Here is a 20,090-nt window from a genome sequence, read left to right as displayed (position 1 = left end):
ATAAGAGTGTCCGATGTGGACATCGCCAGACAGCCTAGAGACTCTTCCAAGCTCGAAGCTCCAGCAAGTGTGGAGGAGCCAAGCCAGGCGCGAGGCGTCAGCCAGGCTCTAGGAGCCAGCCAGGCTCTAGAAGCCAGCCAGGCGCCATCCAGGTGCCAGGCTCCTTCAAGGCTAGGCTCCAGTCAGGATTGAGGATCCATCCAGGCGCAAGGCTCCTTCCAGTAAAGAGAAACCTAAAGCTCTGTCATGTAAGAGGGCTAGTCCCCATTGATATGATACAGGTAAGGCTCTGCCATGTAAGTGGGTCAGCCCCCATTGGCACGATCCGAGAAGGCTCTGTCGTGTAAGCGGGCTAGCCCCCATTGACATGATCCAGAAGGGTTTTGTCATCATAGGTCCCTACCTCGCTGAAACTCTTGAGGCATGCAGACTCATAGACAGTAATCATGAAGTCTTCTGCCAGGCTCCAGGTGCCTTCCAGGCGCAAGGCACCAGCCAGACACAAGGCTCCAGCCAGGCGCGAGGCGCTAGCCAGGAAGGAGGAGCCAATCAGGCACCAGCCAGGCGCGAGGCGCCAGCCAGGTGCCAGCCAGGCGCGAGGCTCCAGCCCGGCTCTAGGCGACATTCAGGCGCAAGGCTCCAGCCAGGCGCGAGGCGCTAGACAGGTGCTAGGCGCCTGCCAGGCACGAAGCGCTAGCCAGGCTCCAGGCTTCACCCAGAAGAGATCTATATCAAAGAACGCCCTGGCCTTCTTTGAGACATTGTGATCTCCTAAGCCAACTTGATAAGTGCATTGATGATTCCTTCAAACAGCTGAGAATTAAAAGCGCATGAAGTGCGAGATTTTTCCGAATTCTTGTTCTTTCCCTAACAATATGTCATAAGGACATATTAGCTGTCACATACGGGAGATGCAACTCTGTGTTGACTTCCCATTATCCGAAGGATGTCAAGATAAACTTCGAGGGATTCTTCTCTCTTGGTTGATACGTGTCTGCGGATACATTGCTGGGATAGGGAGCAGATACTGATCCTTAACTAGTGAGTTAAATTTTATTTAACGTCGTGTTTTTTCTTTGGGTATTTTGAAAGGAGTTTGTAGATAACTCTTTTCAACTTAAGCACTAACCCTCGTGTTAGGATCAGGTGATCGGGATCGGTGTTGTGCTCCTTAATTATGCCACTAGGCATAGGCATATTGTCATGTAAGAGGCTCTGTCGAGTAAATGGATAAGACCCCATCGACAGACCCACAAGAACTCTTAGCCATAGGTCACATCCTCGCTGAGGCTCTTGAGGCGAAGCAGATTCCTAGGCATTAGCCATGGAGTCTTCCGCCTGATCAAGTAGGAACCAAGGTTTTATTTATTTATTACCTACAACGTATGTTGTTTACCTGTCTATTCAGTAAATAGTTGTCTCTTTCCCACCACCAAGGGTGTCAATCAGCTAAGTATATATCTGCTGGGTAAATTCCATGTACAAAAATGATATTGTTAAGATACAATAAAGTTTTGTACATACTTACCTGGCAGATATATACGATTGATGGCCCACCCAACCTCCCCTCAGGAGACAGGTGGAAGAGAAAATCTGGTTCTAGAACGGTAATCGTTCCTATTCCTGCCACCCAGCGGCAGGGGCGGTAGATCACCTGACCTACCTGCAGCGTGTGCCGCGAAATTCGAATTTCTGTCGGGGACGACGGAGTCTATAGCTAAGTATATATCTGCCGGGTAAGTATGTACAAAACTTTATTGTATCTTAACAATATCATTTTTCATTAGTAAAAAGGTTAAAAAAGTAAAAAATTAAAAAGTGCATTATTGCCAAAATTTACTCAATCAAATGAAATATTATATGATAGATGGATGGCAAGCACTTAATTGGTGTTCGAAACTGTTGTGCCATCCCTTGACTGCATTTTTTGTCTTTGGCATTCCTTCTATGACATGCTCAAAACAGTTGCATAATTCATGTTTAAAGAAAGGAGCACGTCTACGGTTATTTCTATACGGCCGCCCAATCCAAGTGTCTTCAAAAGAAAGTGTTGAGATTGTTCTGGGTTACAAAAATTAATATACGACCAGCTGCGGGACCAGAGCCATAAGCAAGGAATAAATCTCCTTTGATGGTTTTTGTAAACTCTTCTGGGATGATAAGATCGAGGTAGCATTAGGCAAAGCAGGACCAGCATTTTCTTTGCTCGTATATTGCGTATACAGTGGACCCCCGTATTTGCGTTCTCCGGATTCTCGGACTCACACATTCGCGGATTTCTCTCGGGAATGTTTCCCCGCATTATTTGCGGAAAATTCGCATATTCGCGGTATTTTTCTATGAGAAATATCCACAAATTCCTGGGTTTTTAATCTATTTCATCATAAAATGCACTTTTTGTGATAAAACTATTAAAAAAAACAAGTATAAACATTTTTTGTGGATTTTTCTTGAGTTTTAACTAGCAAAATAGGCTGTTTTCAGTGTTTTTATAGGGGTTCCAACTATTCGCGGGCTCTAACTATTCACGGGGCGGTCTGGTACGCATCCCCCGCGAATACGGGGGGACTACTGTAGTTCTTTTCATATTTGCTACTGAAGGAAGCTTCATGCCACAGCACCACTTACTCCTATCGAAGCACATGATACAGTAGAATGTGGTGTATATCGACTATTTATTGCATGTGATTTCCCTTTCTCTTGGATTTTAGCAGCATCAATTTTAGCACCATCTCGTGCATGTTTGTGATCTCCACTTCGTTTTTGGGTATCATCAATAGTAATAGCACGAGCTGAACATTCAAGTTGCTTGCACATCTCGCATTTCCAATATATCTTGTTGTTCACAGACTTGTCCTTGATATATACATATCCGTCCAAACATAATTTCTTTTTCCCTTTTTGCTCTCCACATGTTAATTCCATCTTGAGGGTTCAGATACTTCCGGAAAAACTAAAATAGGAAAAAATATAATCAAAAGGTTTAAACTCGAAAAGAAATATATTATTTCATCTAGCATTCTGTTAATAGTGCTTGTTAACAGACCTGGTAATGATTGTTTGGAATACTAATGATTGTTTAAAAAATAGATACAGTAACCTCCCCGTTAACACGAGGGTTACGTTCCTGGAGATGTTGTGTTAGCCGAATTCGTGTTAACAGGGAAGTATTTCTCCATAAGAAATAATGGAAATAAGGGGGTTAATGTTCCAGGGCAATGGGAAACTTAATCTATTTTGGGAATTTGCCAGAAAAAAAACACTTTATTTATATATTTAAAGGTCACAGAAACAATAAAACACACATTCTTACCCTAGTTGTATTTATTTAAGAAAATACTGTTCAGTACATACGTAGTTGTAACGCACGTAAACTAGTATAAACACTATGACGCATCACTCCAGTTCCCACGCTCACCCCCTTCTCCCTCCTCACTCGACTGTCCTTCCTCGGCCCGCTCTCTCTTCTCACCCCCGTCTCCCTCCCCATCCCCCTCTCCCTCCTCACTCCACTGTCCTTCCTCGGCCCACTCTCTCTCTTCACCCTGCTCTCTTCCCTCGGCCTTCTCTCTTCCCTCAACCAGAACTGTTTTTTTTATAAAAAACTGGCTGAGTTTTGTTTGTGTTGTTTTCTTCTTCTTTTGTTCTAGCATTACTGTGTAGCAGTTCAGTTCTGTGTAGCACTCCTGTTGATGTTGGGATCCTTGGCTTCTAGGATGTCTAATGCTCCTCGTATGGATGACAGCGCTTCCTCAAGATCACTTTTTGTTAGAATTCGCTCAGGCTCTGGGGTGGGTGCTGTAGGCCGTGATGCAACTGCCTCCAACTCTGCCTTTTGTAGCTTCTCCATCTCCAAGAGTTCTTCGTTTGTCAATTCCTCTCGGTGTGATTCAAGCAGTTCTTCAATATCTTTTTCTTCAAGTTCATCGAACCCAGCTTCCTTTGCCTTGACAAGACATTCCTTGCTAGCTTTGTAATTATTTTCACTGATGTCAAAGCCGAAGAAATCATACACCAATTGAGGACACAGCTGTTTCCAAACCCCATTCAGGCATTTCCTTGGCACTTTCTCCCAAGATTCTTTAATAAAACGGAGAGCATCTTTGATGGTAAACTGCTTCCAATATTCCTTCACGGTCATCTTATCTGTTTGTGTCCTCGCAACCATGTCAGTCAGGGTCGAACGTAGATAGTAAGACTTGAAAGTTTTGATGATTCCTTGGTCACATGGCTGAAGCAATGAAGTGGTGTTTGGTGGCAAGAAAGCGAACTGGATGTTGCTGGATAAATTTTCTATTGACGGAGGATGGCTGGGCGCATTATCCAAGATGAGCAGAATCTTGAATGGAATCTCTTCCTTCTCACAGTAAAGTTCTAATTCTTTTTCCAATTTTCCAACGTAATCCTTAAAAATGCTTCCCGTCATCCATCCTTTTTTGTTGGAATACCAATAGCAGGGTAGGAAGGTCTTGACATAGCCCTGTGAAGACACAAGAACAAACAGAATTAGTCGATTCATTTAACTCTTAAATGCGAAAAAATGTGAGTTATTTAACAAAAAAACAAAAAAAAATATTTACTTTTTTTTTATATTTTTGTTCCTGACCCAAAAACTATGAAAGTCAGGCGAATGAATTATTTTTTATGAGAAAGTCAATATAATCAATGGAAAACGAATAAGTCAAGAAAAATGGGTTTGTATACGGTAAGTTTCATTGGATACGGTAACAGTTTCATTTTCACTGAGAGGGAAGTGTAGGTGCGATCAGCTGATTTCATTGTGAGAATTTTACTACGCCAGGGATTTGAGCATGCGCAGTAAAGAAACTACTTTGCTGGTGTATTGATACCTGAGATACACGGTCCAAGGTATGATCTAGCCTATGGAAATCGCTACTTGTCCGAAAAAATGCCCCTACCACACGTACGAAAAAATTTGGTAAATTTTACGTACCGCTACGTCAGTTGGATAGATAGGGGATAGATAGGGTTAAGGTAGATTCTTGCGCCTACAAGCCGTTTGTTTCGCGGCCTCTGATTTGAGTTGCCAATTAGCGATATAAGAGATTTGAGTTGCCAATTAGCGATATAAGACGTTGCAGCTTCGACTGCAACATAATAAGACACATTCTTCATTTTCTCTTCACATATTACACGCATCCAAAATCTGAAAGCCCCAGCGTATTCAGGGTGATTTTATTGTATGAAAATACAAGTTTTAATTCATCTTGATCGTATGACTTATTAAAAATCCGATGATAAATAAAAACATGTGTAAAGATTGAAACTTTTTCTTTTCACTTTTGTGGCTAATAATTGACGTTTACCTTACCTTCAATGCTCGTGGATTTTCCGAGTGATAGATGAGGGCAGGCTTCAGCTTACAGTCTCCCTCTGCATTGGCACCAAACAATAGAGTGAGTCGATCCTTGGAGGCCTTGAATCCAGGTGCTGTCGTCTCTTCAACCGAGATATAAGTCCGGTTAGGCAGTTTCTTCCAATATAGACCAGTTTCATCTACATTAAAAATCTGCTTAGATGTGTAGCCACCTTCCTTGATGATCATCTTGAGGGTATCTGGATATGTCTTGGCTGCTTCTACATCGGCAGAGGCTGCTTCCCCAGTCATCTTGAGATTGTGAAAGCCATATCGTTTTTTGAACCTGGCGAACCATCCAGCACTTGCATTAAAGTTCTTGACTTTGTCTTTCTCCTCCTCGTCTACCAGATCATTGTGAATGCTCAAGGCTTTAGCCTGTATAATAGCCATGCTGAGAGGGACATTCTCCTTGTTCTGGTGTTGAATCCATTGTGCCAGTAACTTCTCCATCCTCTCCATCTCTAAAGATCTTGCCCTGGAACATTGTGAGGAGGAAGCTGATGTACCAGCGACAGCACTAGCTCTGATTTTGTCAGCATTCGCCCTTATGGTCCTCAATGTGCTCTCGTTAAGACCTGTAGCGTGAACTATAACTGAAGTTTTTTCACCACGATCATAGCAATTCAATACTTCTAACTTCTTTTCTATGGTCACAACTTTCCTTCTCCTCTTTGATTCACTCTCCTCACTCTCCTTTGAGGCAAAAAGACGCTTGGGTGCCATAGTAAAGTACGCACTATATTATGTTAATCAATGCTAGATATTAGCTCTTCTCACTGCGAGGGCTGGATTCACACTGAGCCAGCAGGCAAGAGAGAGAGAGTGCAGGGAAAGGTGGGGTGAGTCAGACTCTCGCCACATCTCCCGCGCTCTTGCTCTCAGCGGAAAATTCAAATCGTGTAACATTGAATATTACGTGTTAGCAGAATTTTTCTGTATGATTTTGAACTCGTGTAAGATCGAAATCGTGTTAACAGAACTCGTGTTAACGGGGAGGTTACTGTACTGGCTTTCTAGAAATATGCCTTTCGAGAAACTGATAGTTTGAGAAATTATTTTTTGAGGAATTGTTTTTGAGGAATTTACTGTTGAGGAATTGATTTTGAGAAATTTACCTGTATTCGTCATTAGGGAAGCGCACACTCAAGTAGAAGAAGATTGTTGGGTATCGAAAGTAAGGGCTCATTAACCCTCTTACGCCGACTGGACGTATTTTACGTCGACATTTTTTGTCTCCCGTGTGCCGACTGGACGTATTTTACGTTGACTTACAAAAGTTTTTTTTAAATTCGCGGAAAAATACTTATAGGCCTACCAGCCTAAAACTTTTGAATCACGCGCCTTGGGGGATGCTGGGAGTTCATGGATCAAGGTGTTGTTTTGTTTACAATCGTTACGCAGGCGCGCAAGCGCGAATTTCTTTCTTGCCGCACTAAAAAGTATCTGTGACACATCTCGGAAATTATTTCGTCACTTTGACATAATTTTTGTACCATTGTAAATTAGCTGTTACATGAAGTATTATATATGAAAATATGCGCATTTTTATGTAGAATACAACAATAAAATACTCATGATTGTAGCTTTTATCAGTTTTGAGATATTTTCATATAAATAACAATAATTGCCAAACTTTCAACCTTCGGTCAACTTTGACTCTACCGAAATGGTCGAAAAATGCAATTGTAAGCTAAAACTCTTATATTTTAGTAATATTCAATCATTTACCTTAATTTTGCAACTAATTGGAAGTCTCTAACACAATATTTCGATTTATGGTGAATTTATGAAAAAACTTTTTCCTTACGTCCGCGCGGTAACTCTTCCGAAAAAAATCATACATGCGATTGTGGTAATGTTTGCACCATTTTAAAATTAGCTGTTATATAAAGTTTTATATATGGAAATGTGCGCAATTTCATGCACAATACAACTAAAAACAACCCATGGTTGTAGCTTTTGTCAGTTTTGAGATATTTTCATATAAATAACGATAATTGCCAAAATTTCAACCTTCGGTCAACTTTGACTCCACCGAAATGGTCGAAAAACGCAATTGTAAGCTAAAACGCTTATATTCTAGTAATATTCAAGCATTTACCTTCCTTTTGCAACAAATTGGAAGTCTCTAGCACAATATTTCGATTTATGGTGAATTTATGAAAAAAAAATAAATATTCCTTACGTCCGCGTGGTAACTCTTCCGAAAAAATCATACGTGCGATTGTGGTAATGTTTGCACCATTATAATTAGCCGTTACATAAAGTTTTATATATGAAAATGTGCGCAATTTTATGTAGAATACAACAAAAAATAATTGAAGGTTGTAGCTTTTCTCATTTTTGAAATATTTGCATATAAATCACGATAAATAGAAAAAAACCACGTTCGGTCAACTTTGACTCTACCGAAATGGTCAAAAAACGCAATTGTAAGCTAAAACTTTTACGGTCTAGTAATATTCAGTCATTTATCTTCATCTTGAAACAAATTCGAAGTTTCTAGCAAAATATTTAGATTTATGGTGAATTTAAAAAAAAATCTTTCCTTCCCTCCGCGCGCGGATTCTCTGCCACAAATCTCCGAAATGTGTACATCCCATTCTCGGAATATTTGCTTCGTTTCATATTAGGCATTTCATAGAGTTTTATATATGAAAATGTGCGCAATTTCATGTAGAATAAAACGAAAAATATTTGAAGGTTGTAGCTTTTCTTATTTCCGAAATAATTGTATATAAAAAATATATATATATAAAAATTCGACATTCGGTCAACTTTAACTCATCAGATATGGTCGAAAACTGCAATTGTAAGCTAATACTCTTACAGTATAGTAATATTCAATCATTTTTCTTCATTTTGAAAGAAATTGGAAGTGTTCATTTTGAAAGAAATTGGAAGTGTCTAGGATAATATTTAGATTTATGGTGAATTTTTGAAAAAAATATTTGTTTACGTCCGCGCGTTACGAATTCATGCATTATTATGTGATATTTTCTCTGTGTTGCTTTTATCGTTTTACAATGTGTTATATACCAAAATGATTGCAATGTAGTGTACACTACAACGAAAAAAAAAAGTAACTTGTTACCTTTAACCGTTTTGCGCACAGCGCGATTTGAATACAATTATATATGAAATTTCGTTTTTGCGCTATCATATATCGCATTATTTATATATGATAATGATAATTTTTTTCATTTCTGATGGTTGCAGACTAATCTTCAGGCAATGACAAAAAAATAGCCAAAAATGAACTCTTAATCTTGAAAACTAAGCGCTCTGTGATTTTTTGAAAAAAATATTTTTTCCGCTTCCGCCCTCACTCCGAAACCCCTCCGGCATACGGGAGACAATTTTTTATTTACCGCTCCGGCGTAAGAGGGTTAAGTCAGATCAGTAGCTACATCATTAACTTTCAGTTACAATCTGTCTTTTACATTCTTTCTGGAAACAACTTACTGGAAATGCAAGTCAGTATTTGCAACTCATTATCTCTCGGACGTGGAAACAACGTTTAAAGATTGCAGTATATTTGGACTTTTATCCTTGGCATTTGGAAGTATCCTTTGCTATGAGGTTCCCACTTATGTAGTAGGCGATCCATGGCTTTACCGTCACATCTCCACTGGTTAAGATGAGCGTGAAACCAGAAGCAGTATCATCATACTGCTGCTCTCTTAACATGTAAGGAAACAACAAGCACTGTTAGTGTTAGCAGAATTTTTCTTAATCAGTTCATTGTTCTTATTAATATTGTTTGGGATTAGAATAGTCCATGTATCCAACCTCCTGTCAATGTGGGAATCAACCATTTAATTACTTGGTAAGTGTCATATACAAAAATGGTATTTTTATAATAAAATTAGATTTTATATATACTTAAAAAGTAATTACAAAATAGAAGACCACCAGCCTCCCCATGCATGGACATATGCATAACAAACTGGTTTTCTCTGCTCAGATGTTCCTCTTTTTCATGAAAGGGTACGAGCCAGTTACTTTCACTAAAAACAAAAGAATCAGTACCTTGAATTTCAAAATTTTTAGCTGGCGTTACTAGAAACTTTTAACTGTAATTGTTTGGTAAAAGCTCATCTACTGCAATTTGCATCTGTCCCAAGGAGGTCAACACAAAACAAGGAAGGCCATCTAAAAGGTTGATGTCCACGGAACTTCTGTGCTAAATGAATATGGAACAATGTACAAGCTCTGATAAAAAAAAAACCGGCTTGGGGAAAGGAGAGCAAAGCGATATACGTACTACTACTCTCCAAGGCAGTTGAAGAAAGAATGGTGTGTCATGAGGTTTCAAGCCTGGTCAGTGACCAATATCCACCCCGAATATGCATGAGTTGCCAGATGCCACAGATTCCTTGCTTTACAATCTTTGATTGTTTTTGACCGGTTTCCAGCTCACGCTAGAAGAGAGTACCCTATTGTTAAGACCTCAGGTTTGTTATCTATGAAAAATACAAATTGAATAAAAAATTTGTCATTTTTATTATAAAGATACCATTTTTATTTAATCTCAGTAGTTGAAATTTTCAGTCACTTTCATAAGTGTGAATACAGGTTTGCGTAAAGTTTGCTAACTATTCATTTACATAGTTTGTTGGTCTTCACATCATATACTTAATTACATTACAGAACCTGAGTAACCACTAACAGTGTTTTATGAATGTCATGTGTCGTTGCTCCTAGTGTGGTATATTCAATTGGATGATATCCTGTTCATTTGGCAGCTAGGAAAGACCCATATGTTTAGGCTCTTTCTTGTTACAATTACGATAAGCAGAGTATGTGACTTTTTGTGTTAGAATTTGTGCAGATTTTCAAGGAACTAAGTGGGAAGTTAATTATGAAGCAGTTTAATTTAGAAATACTGACAATTAAATTTAAGTCCTTGCCTTCCATAATATTGACAATTAAATTCAAGTCCTTGCCTTTCATAAAAACTTATTGTTTTGGCAGAAAAAGATTTCATATTTATATTGTGTGTATTGTTTTGTAATGTAACTACTGTTGATTATATTTTGTTTATTTAGTATGTATGTGCTAGGTCATGATACTAAATATAGAACATTTTATTTCTTGTAGGGAGAAAAAGTGTTCATATTTGTATTGATGTGCATTATTTTGTGATATAATCTCTATTAGTAATATTCTTTTGTATATTTTGTATGTGTACTAAACATGAAATACTTTTTTCTCCTAGGTCGATAACTATGAGCCTGTGTCGTGGATATTTGATGTTAAAGGATCAGCTGATGCTCAGTTTAATAATATACAATATGTATATATTGGCAAGAATGAGAGCATGGCTGAAGGATTTGTCGGCTGCATATCCCGTGTTGAATTTGATGATATCTATCCGCTCAAGTTCTACTTCCAGGTGGACCGCCCATCAACTGTCACTGCAGAATCAAGTAAGTACCTTTTCATAATTTCTAATAATACAGGGAATAAGGTTATGAAGAGTCATGTAAGTTCAGGAATATGGTGCCACTTGTTTTCAAGAACTAGTATGACTTATGAAAAGGGGAGGGTGAGGTGGGGGAATACCAACCTATTAGTAGAAAAAATTGCCAAAAAAATCCATTTTGTACCTGAGAGAGTGAACACTGCCCAAAACAAACTGCACAACATGGCCTACCTTTAAAATTTTTGGGACCTGTGTATGTTCGGAAAAATGTGGGGAAACACCTATTGGAGGGTGGGGGAACCATCCAAATACCAAATTTCCTTATTTTAGCATAATGACAATGATGATCAGGCTTCCAAGAAAGCAGAAGGCTAGATCAGAAAGACTTAATGACATTAGACATATGAATACGTAAAGTTGAACCTTCCCAATAAAAATTTCATGTTTTTAGCATAATGACACTGATATTGCATCATAATTCACTAAATATCACCTTCAACATTACACAAAAAAACAGTTCCACTTTTAGTTATCTATTTCAAAAATATTCAACATTTCAAAATATTCAAAACAAAAATATTTCAAAATATTCATTATTTCATTCACTTGTGTTGGTGGTCGATGTTTCCCCGCATGTTTACAGTCGGAAGTCCCCCACACCATTTTTTTTTAAGCAGTGCTGGGGCAGCCACTTTGAAAGGACACTTCATTTCACTCGATAACATGTCAATATGGCTAAATTTCGTAATGAAACTTACTAGAAACAATCACACCGTATTCATGGACATGAGATACTATATGAGAAGCGTGAGAAATTACAACAGACATCCAAAAAATCAATTTTCTTACCTGATAAACACAGAGGATGTGATGGCGTGAACCTGTTGCTTTCGTGTTGTTAACTGAAATTGTTGCTGTGTTGGTGGTGAGTTTCGACACAAAATTTTAAAAAGAATAAGTAACTTTAAGTTAAGCTTAAGTTTCTGTTCTCCAAACAGTTTCTTGGCTCAACTTATGGTCGACAGTACTGGCTAAAATTTCATCTTCAGCGGCTACAAGAAATTCTGTCGATGGTGCTCTTATATCAGATTGCTCCAGTCTGGTTCCAAGGCAGTGTTATACTTGATACATCTGAGTGCCAATATTTGGACCAATATCCTTCTGATGAGAAGAGATGCAGCCTTCGCCAAGATAGCTCAGTCTGTTGATGTTGATTCCTTATTGTTCATAAGGAATGGTGATATTTTGCAGTCGCATTTACTCCTCCCTAAGGATAGACTGGAATCAGCCTTTGACAGAGAACAGATACTAATGACAGATTGGTACAGCAAGCAGTAAATGTACATCTGCTTCACTGCCCAATGTTGGAAGACAGGGTGAACAATATCCCCCCAAAAAGACGATGAGAAGGCCAGGCTCCTCAACCTGCTTCGTCGATGAAAAAACCCCCTCAACCACGGCCCTTTCAGAATCGTTCTAAAAGATGAAGGGACAATAGGGGCAGAGGCGTAGGTGGTAGGTAGTAGAGTGGATTTCCCTCCATGCTTCTTGATACCAGTGGAGGAATGCCTGACGAGCAGTTGGGCTATGTGGCAGATTTGGGGCGGAGCCGTGGGTAGTAGATGTTCTTTGAGTAGGATATCTACAGTGGTCCCCTCCCCCCCTTATTCTCAGGGGGATGGGTACAGACCCCCTCCCCCCACCGAATAGCTAGTACCCACAAATACTTGTAACCCTGATTTAATGCTTAAAACTGCTTATTGTTAGTTAAAACTCAGGAAAAACCCACTAAAATTTTGTTATACCTGGTTTTTCTAATACTAGATTCATCACACAGAGTACACTTTATGATGAAATTGATAAGAAAATACAGAAATACAGTAATTTGTAGATATTTCTCGTAGAAAAATACCGCGAATAGGCAAATTTTCCACGAATAAGTCCCGTAGAGGAACCCGTGAATCTGGAGTCCACAAATAAGAGGTTGACTGTACTCCCATTTGACTCTCCCCCTCAGATCGCCCTCTCCTTCACCTGACCTACGATGAAGGCTCTCAAAAACACCTCGTCCTCCAAGAAGAAGTGAAGATGATGATGGAGAAAGGAGTGATAGAGTAGAGCAAGTAAAGCTTCCTTCTTCTGGGTTCTACAGCCAAATCTTCCTGGTTCCCAAGGCCATAGGCAAATGGAGGACAGTCATTGACCTTTCAAAGCTGAACCTTTTCATCAGGAAGACAAGGTTCCGAATGGAAACTCCACAGACAGTCTTGGCAGCCGTCAGAGGACGACTACATGCTGACCATAAACCTGAAGGTCGCATACTTCCAGATTCCCATTCATCCTTCCTCCCAGAAATTAATTTCATTCAGTCTTGGATAGCTGGTGTTCCAGTTCAAGATACAGTAATACCTTAAGATATGAGTGTAATTCGTTCTGTAACCGAACTCGTAAGTCAATCTACTCGTATGTCAAACAAATTTCTCCCATTTAAAATAACTGAAATAAATTTAATATATTCTAGCCCTGTTAAACATATCCAAACCATCTTAATTGTGAAAAAATTTATGTACAGGTATTCTCCAACTTAGGGTGGGGTTAGGTTCCAAAAACCTATTGTTTGTTGGAAAATCTGAACTTTAATATGCCTAGCCTACACTAGGCTAATCAGTACCATCTTTACATATAGGGTAGCCTAGCCTACACTACATAGTATACTTTATACAGTGGTACGTACCTCGAGATACGAAATTAATCCGTTCCGAGGCGGCCTTCGTATCATGAGTTTTTCGTATCTTGAACCGCATTTTACATTTACATGTAAAATGCCTAATCCGTTCCAAGCCCTACAAAAACACCCCAGTAAATTATATTTCCAGGCCTACAACACATTCTAGGGTTACGACGCGGATCCGACGGAAGAAATATGACTCCAAAAAGGCAAAATACTGTACATACTTGAGTAATATTCAACTGCATGTAATGTTCAACCCCATTTTTACTGCATATATTAGTACTTTAGCATATATCCCTTAGCAATAAGCCTAGCCTATGTTAGCAGTTGCTACTGTAGCCTAGTCTATGATTCTGACATCTAAACCTAAGAAGTTAAAAGCTTAGAATATGCCAATAAAATGTATAAATAATCAGTATGGACTCATTTCAAATAATTATTAATTAATCATTAACTATAATACACAAACAAAAACAAAAAAAACCTTCCAATCGATTGTTTACATTCAGCTCTTACGAGTACCGAACGATCACCAAGCAATCACTTTAACTAGCACACAGTAAGCCATAAATTTTCATTAGTATCTCTCTTCAACTAATGAAACTACCAAACAGTATAATAACCATTCATTTCTATTCTTTATTCTATCTTTACCTAATGGAGATACTGAGTTACTGACAGCTATAATGAAACATATACGTAATATTAACCCTCTTACGCCGATTGGACGTATTAAACATCGAGATAAATTGTCTCCCGGGTGCCGACTGGACGTATTAAACGTCGACATAAAAAAGTTTTTTTAAAAATTTGCGGAAAAATACTTATAGGCCTACCAGCTGAAAACTTTTGAATCGCGCCTTGGGGGATGCTTTGAGCTCATGGATCAAGGCATTATTTTGTTTACAATCGTGACGCAGGTGCGCAAGCGCGAATTTCTTTCTTATCGCACTAAAAAGTATCAGTGACACATCTCAGAAATTATTTCGTCACTTGACATAATTTTTGCACCATTTTAAATTAGCTGTTACATGGAGTATTATATATGAAAATATGCGCAATTTAATGTAGAATACAACATAAAAATACTCATGATTGTAGCTATTATCAGTTTTGAAATATTTTCATATAAATAACAATAAGTGCCAAAATTTCAACCTTCGGTCAACTTTGACTCTACCGAAATGGTCGAAAAACGCAATTGTAAGCTAAAACTCTTATATTTTAGTAATATTCAATCATTTACCTTCATTTTGCAACAAATTGGACGTCTCTAGCACAATATTTTGATTGATGGTGAATTTATGAGAAAAACTTTTTCCTTACGTCCGCGCGGTAACTCTTCCAATAAATTTTTTCGTGCGATTGTCGTAATGTTTGCACCATTTTAAATTTGCCATTACATAAAGTTTTATATATGGAAATGTGCGCAATTTCATGCACAATACAACTAAAACAACCCATGGTTGTAGCTTTTATCAGTTTTGAAATATTTTCATATAAATAACGATAAGTGCCAAAATTTCAACCTTCGGTCAACTTTGACACTACCAAAATGGTCGAAAAACGCAATTGTAAGCTAAAACTTATATTCTAGTAATATTCAATCATTTACCTTCATTTTGCAACAAATTGGAAGTCTCTAGCACAATATTTCGATTTATGGTGAATTTATGAAAAAAAAAAATATATTCCTTACGTCCGCGCGGTAACTCTTCCGAAAAAAATCTGAAATTTTTTTGTGCAATTGTCGTAATGTTTACACCATTTTAAATTAGCCGTTACATAAAGTTTTATATATGAAAATGTGCGCAATTTTATGTAGAATACAACGAAAAATGATTGAAGATTGTAGCTTTTTCTCATTCTCGAAATATTTGCATATAAATCACGATAAATAGAAAAAAACCTCGTTCGGTCAACTTTGACTCGACCGAAATAGTTGAAAAACACAATTGTAAGCTAAAACTCTTACAGTCTAGTAATATTTAGTCATTTATCTTCATTTTGAAACAAATTTGAAGTCTCTAGCACAATATTTAGAATTATGGTGAATTTAAAAAAAAAAAACTTTCCTCACTCCGCGCGCAGATTCTCCGCTGCAAATCTCAGCGATGCGTACGTCGCATTATCGTTATATTTGCTCCGTTTCATATTAGGAGTTTCATAGAGTTTTATATATGAAAATGTGCACAATTTGATGTAGAATACAACAAAAAATAATTGAAGGTTGTAGCTTTTCTCATTTTTGAAATATTTGCATATAAAAAAAATATAAAAAAATTCGACATTCGGTCAACTTTAACTCGTCCGAAATGGTCGAAAACTGCAATTGTAAACTAAAACTTTTACAGTATAGTAATATTCAATCATTTATCTTCATTTTAAAATAAATTGGAAGTCTCTAGAACAATATTTAGATTTATGGTGAATTTTTGAAAAAAAAAAATTTTTACGTCCGCACGTTACGAATTCATGCATCATTTTTTGATAATATTTTCTCTGTGTTGCTTTGATCGTTTTACAATGTGTTATATACCAAAATGATTGCAATTTAGTGTACAATACAATAAAAAAAATTAACTCTTTAGCTTTAACCGTTTTGCTCACAGCGAGATTTAAATACAATTATATATGAAATTTTGGTTTCGCGCTATCATATATCGCATTATTTATATATGATAATGATATTTTTTTCATTTCTGATGGTTGCATACTAAACTTCAGGCAATGACAAAAAAAGGAGCCAAAAATGAACTCTTAATCTTGAAAACTAAGCGTGCTGTGATTTTTTGAAAAAAATATTTTTTCCGCTTCGGCGCTCACTCCGAGACCGCCTCGGCGTACGGGAGATGATTTTCATTATACCCCTTCGGCGTAAGAGGGTTAAAACAGAAGAAGAATTCTAGAAAATACATATTTGTTGGCTTCGATGATAGCAGTCTGATTTATTTTATATTTTATATCTAATTCACAATTTTTTTTATTAAAAAAAATTGCATGTACTCATTTCAAATAATTATTAAGTAACCATTAACTATAATAAACAATGAAAAAAAAAAAAAAAAAGTTTCCAAACTTCTGTTTACATCCAGCACATACGAGTACCGAACGATCGCCAAGCAATCACTTTTTCCTAGCACACAGTAAGCCATAAATTTTCATTCTCTCTCTTCAGCTACTGAAACTACCAAACAGTATAATAACCATTCATTTCTAATGTTTTTTTTTTTATTAAATGTATTGCATGAATAAGTTTTTCAATTTACAGCATCCTTTTACCAATAGAATAAATAGTGCACAAGGGGTAGATGCTGACCACTAGGAGAGCAGGATTTTATGGGTTGACTAGCATCAGGAACCAATGGGAGAGCGGGAGGATGGTGGCGAGTTTACTCAGTTGGCAGCGTTGGCGGCGTGGGAGTTTTAAAATTGTTCTCGGTCGTCTGGGCGAATTTCGGGACTTTACAGCAACAACCTTTTGTAACTTGAACTATTTTCGTATGTAGAGCCTAAAAAATCTTCTTCGTATTTGCTTTCGTATCTCAGTTTTTCGTAAGTTGAGCCTTTCGTATGTCGAGGTACCACTGTACATATACGGTATAATAATTATTAATTTCAGCTAATTCTCTAGGTTCAATGCATATTGGCTTATGATAATTCAGTACAGAGAGAAATTGAATAACATTAACAAGAGTTAGCCTAGTGTATACTATGGTATATCATATTCATACACATTCAGTAGCCTAGCCTACAGTATAGTACTCTGCACATATATTGTATAGTAATTTATTAATATAAGCCAATTCTGGAGGTTCAATGCATTCTGACTATGGTAGTAGAAAAAAAAATGGACACAAAATGAGATCGGACTCTTTTCGACATCAGTATAATTGAGAGATGTCAGGTTGCTGATGGCTACGTATAATTATTATAAGATAAAGACGTAACGGGTATGTATCTTTGCCATAAATCTTTTAAAAAGTTATACATTATTTCACTGTATCCAATAGTATTTTATGTATTCCCATATTATTGCATTATAAAATACTACTAACATAGAGGTCAATGTTTTGGTTTGGAAATCACCTGATGCTGAATACAAGTTCATTTCAGTGTGTTTAACTCAATTATGAGCAAATTTTCTAGATGCGTTACTGATATGAGACAATGTCATTTTTCGTTATACGTGTTTTCAAGTCTAAATATGACTTAAATAAGTCTTGTTGTGTTTTTGTTTGTTTGTTTGCATGGTGTTTTTACGTTGCATGGAACCAGTGGTTATTCAGCAATGGGACCAACGGCTTTACGTGACTTCCGAACCACATCAAGAGTGAACTTCTATCACCAGAAAAGTCTTGTTGTGAACTAAATTATTTTTTTTCATTAACAGATTGGGTGTCATATTTGTATAAACAAATTTTCGTGATTCCGTTCTCTAAGTCGCAGAGAGAGATTCTGGGAACAGAGTGGTCTCTGCATCAGGAGATTGTGGACAGGCTATTTCACTTGTGGGAAGAGGCCAATAAAGGTCCATTGTTCAGTAGTTCCAGATTTGTCTGCCATGGCAGAAGATGCCCTTCAAAATCCTTGGGACAACCTGGACTTATACACTGTCCCCCATTTTATCTGATCTGTCATGTCCTGAACAGAGTGCTGAGGTTACTACTAACAGTGGTTCTGAGACAGATACCCCCTTGGTAGTGTACTTAATCAACCTCATATAGAGAGGTGCCATCAGTGTATAGGCTCCCTATCTCTTCATGGATGTTGACTTATCAAGTATATCCTGTGAGTGAGAGACTTTTCACAAGGAGGAGTCAAATGTCAGAATACCTCAGAAAGTCTACTTCATCTCTGTACCAGGGGAAGTTGACCATCTACTGTGATTGGTGTCATTGACTGGGTTACTCTCCACTTGGAACCTCTGTTCACCAGGTAGCTCATTTTCTAATCTTTCTCAGATTGTAAAAACATCTTTCTGTTTCTGCCATAATGAGCTACATGATTGCTTTAGCTTTGGTCCTTTGTATGAAGAACTTAGACATGTCTATATCTTGAGAGATATTTATGCTGATAATGCTTTGAGCTGTCCTGTTCCCCTAGAGAGCTCAAACTTCCTGCCTGGTAACCTCACCAAAGATCCTTACAAACTGTTATGTCAGGCTTCAGATAGACAGTTGACCCTTAAGACAGTCTTCCTGCTAGTCTTAGCTTCATTAAATAAGGTGGGCAAACTTCATTGTCTTGTCATATGATATCAAACACACCAGGGGTTGGTGGTAAATAGCCTTCAAATTTGTCCTGGAATTCATGGCTAAGGACTCAAAATCCTGCAATGCAGGATGACAGGTTCGCCTCCTGGGAGGTTTTGTTGATAAAGATCCAGAAAAATTATTACTTTGCCCCGTTAGATCACTGTGTGCTTATATAAAAAGAACTCCATACCTCACCTCAGGCTGGGTTGGCGAAGGTTTTTTTATTTTATTTTATTTTATTTTTTTAGCACAGGCCAGGTCAAGAAAGAAGTGTCCAAGAATACAATCTCATTCTGGTTGAGAGAAGTGATCAAGAATGTCTACTCCTCATCATCAGTGTCTGCTGACAATACTGTGTCATCCAGAGTACATGACATTAGAGGATTGAGTTCCTCCTTGGCATTCAAGAAGAATGTATCCATTCATAGTATTTTGAATGTAGGTTCATGACTTTGCCAAACCACTTTCACTTCTTTCTACCTGAGGGACGTTGCCCACAGGTCCTTGGACACTTTTTCCTTTGGTTCAGTGGTGGCTGTTCAACAAGTTGTGTAGCTCGTCCAGTGGCCCCCAGCAGGACAGTTTGTATCTTGCCTAAGGTGTTGGTATGGCAGTAAAATGAATGAGATGACTGGTCTCTTCTTTTTTTATTTCTTCCTTCTCTACCTACGGGCAGTATAAAGATGGGACCATCATAAGCTGGAACTGGCTTGATATAGGTGAGTAAAACAGTTGTGCTGTGAGAGTTCATGTTAATAATATAAGGATGTCTGTAAACAGTCTTTAATTTTAGCACATCCTTTTGGGAAGATTATTGACAATAAACCCTTGTCTATAGCCTCGGAGACTCAGAAGACAGAGAATAGGTCTTTTATCCATCAGTCCCAAGCTTCTAAAGGGAGATCTCCTGTGTCTTCCTTTCCTGGAAGGAGGAAAGTATCCTTTCACCAGCAAAGTTCTAAATCCCATTCTGCTAGGAAGGGAAGTGTATCCCCTCTTACTCTTCTTATAAAGGAATCCATATTCTAATTAAGAAAGCTCTTTGAACCCTCAGTACATGTGGGGTGTGGAGCAAGTTGGGCCTCTCACTCAAGTGTCGGAATGCTTATTGTTAGATGCTTGGGTAGTGAAAGTACTCATAGAAGGCTATTTTACTCCTTTCAGGCATTTGCCTCCCCAATCAAACCATCTCATAGCCTTTCGGTCATACAGAGACAACCTAGAGATGAGAAGGCGTCTTGAGTGAAGAAGTTTCTTCTCGGTTAGAGAAGGCAGCTACAGAGGAAATACTGG

The 20,090-nt window shown here is 37.9% G+C and overlaps 2 protein-coding genes across 4 annotated transcripts in view; one reads left to right on the top strand and one right to left on the bottom strand.

Annotated features, from left to right (window-relative positions):
- The window catches only part of LOC135218416 (neurexin-4-like), a 516,193-nt gene that overhangs the window by 362,911 nt on the left and 133,192 nt on the right, over positions 1-20,090 (top strand). For all 3 annotated transcript variants that reach the window (XM_064254722.1, XM_064254720.1, XM_064254721.1), the window contains one exon: positions 10,602-10,812. In XM_064254722.1, coding sequence (XP_064110792.1) covers positions 10,602-10,812 — 211 coding nt within the window. The remainder of the gene's footprint in view (positions 1-10,601; positions 10,813-20,090) is intronic.
- On the bottom strand, positions 3,172-6,171 carry LOC135218417 (tigger transposable element-derived protein 1-like). Its single transcript, XM_064254723.1, has 2 exons — positions 5,333-6,171; positions 3,172-4,480 (listed from the first exon to the last, which is right to left on the bottom strand). The coding sequence occupies exons 1-2, from the start codon at positions 6,101-6,103 to the stop codon at positions 3,668-3,670; spliced, it is 1,584 nt and encodes a 527-aa protein (XP_064110793.1). The 5' UTR covers positions 6,104-6,171; the 3' UTR covers positions 3,172-3,667.

This window comes from Macrobrachium nipponense, chromosome 9 (assembly GCF_015104395.2).
Source record: "Macrobrachium nipponense isolate FS-2020 chromosome 9, ASM1510439v2, whole genome shotgun sequence".
NCBI classification, from domain to species: domain Eukaryota; kingdom Metazoa; phylum Arthropoda; class Malacostraca; order Decapoda; family Palaemonidae; genus Macrobrachium; species Macrobrachium nipponense.
Note: the sequence above shows the minus strand (reverse complement) of the source record. Positions and strands in the feature narration are given on the sequence as shown.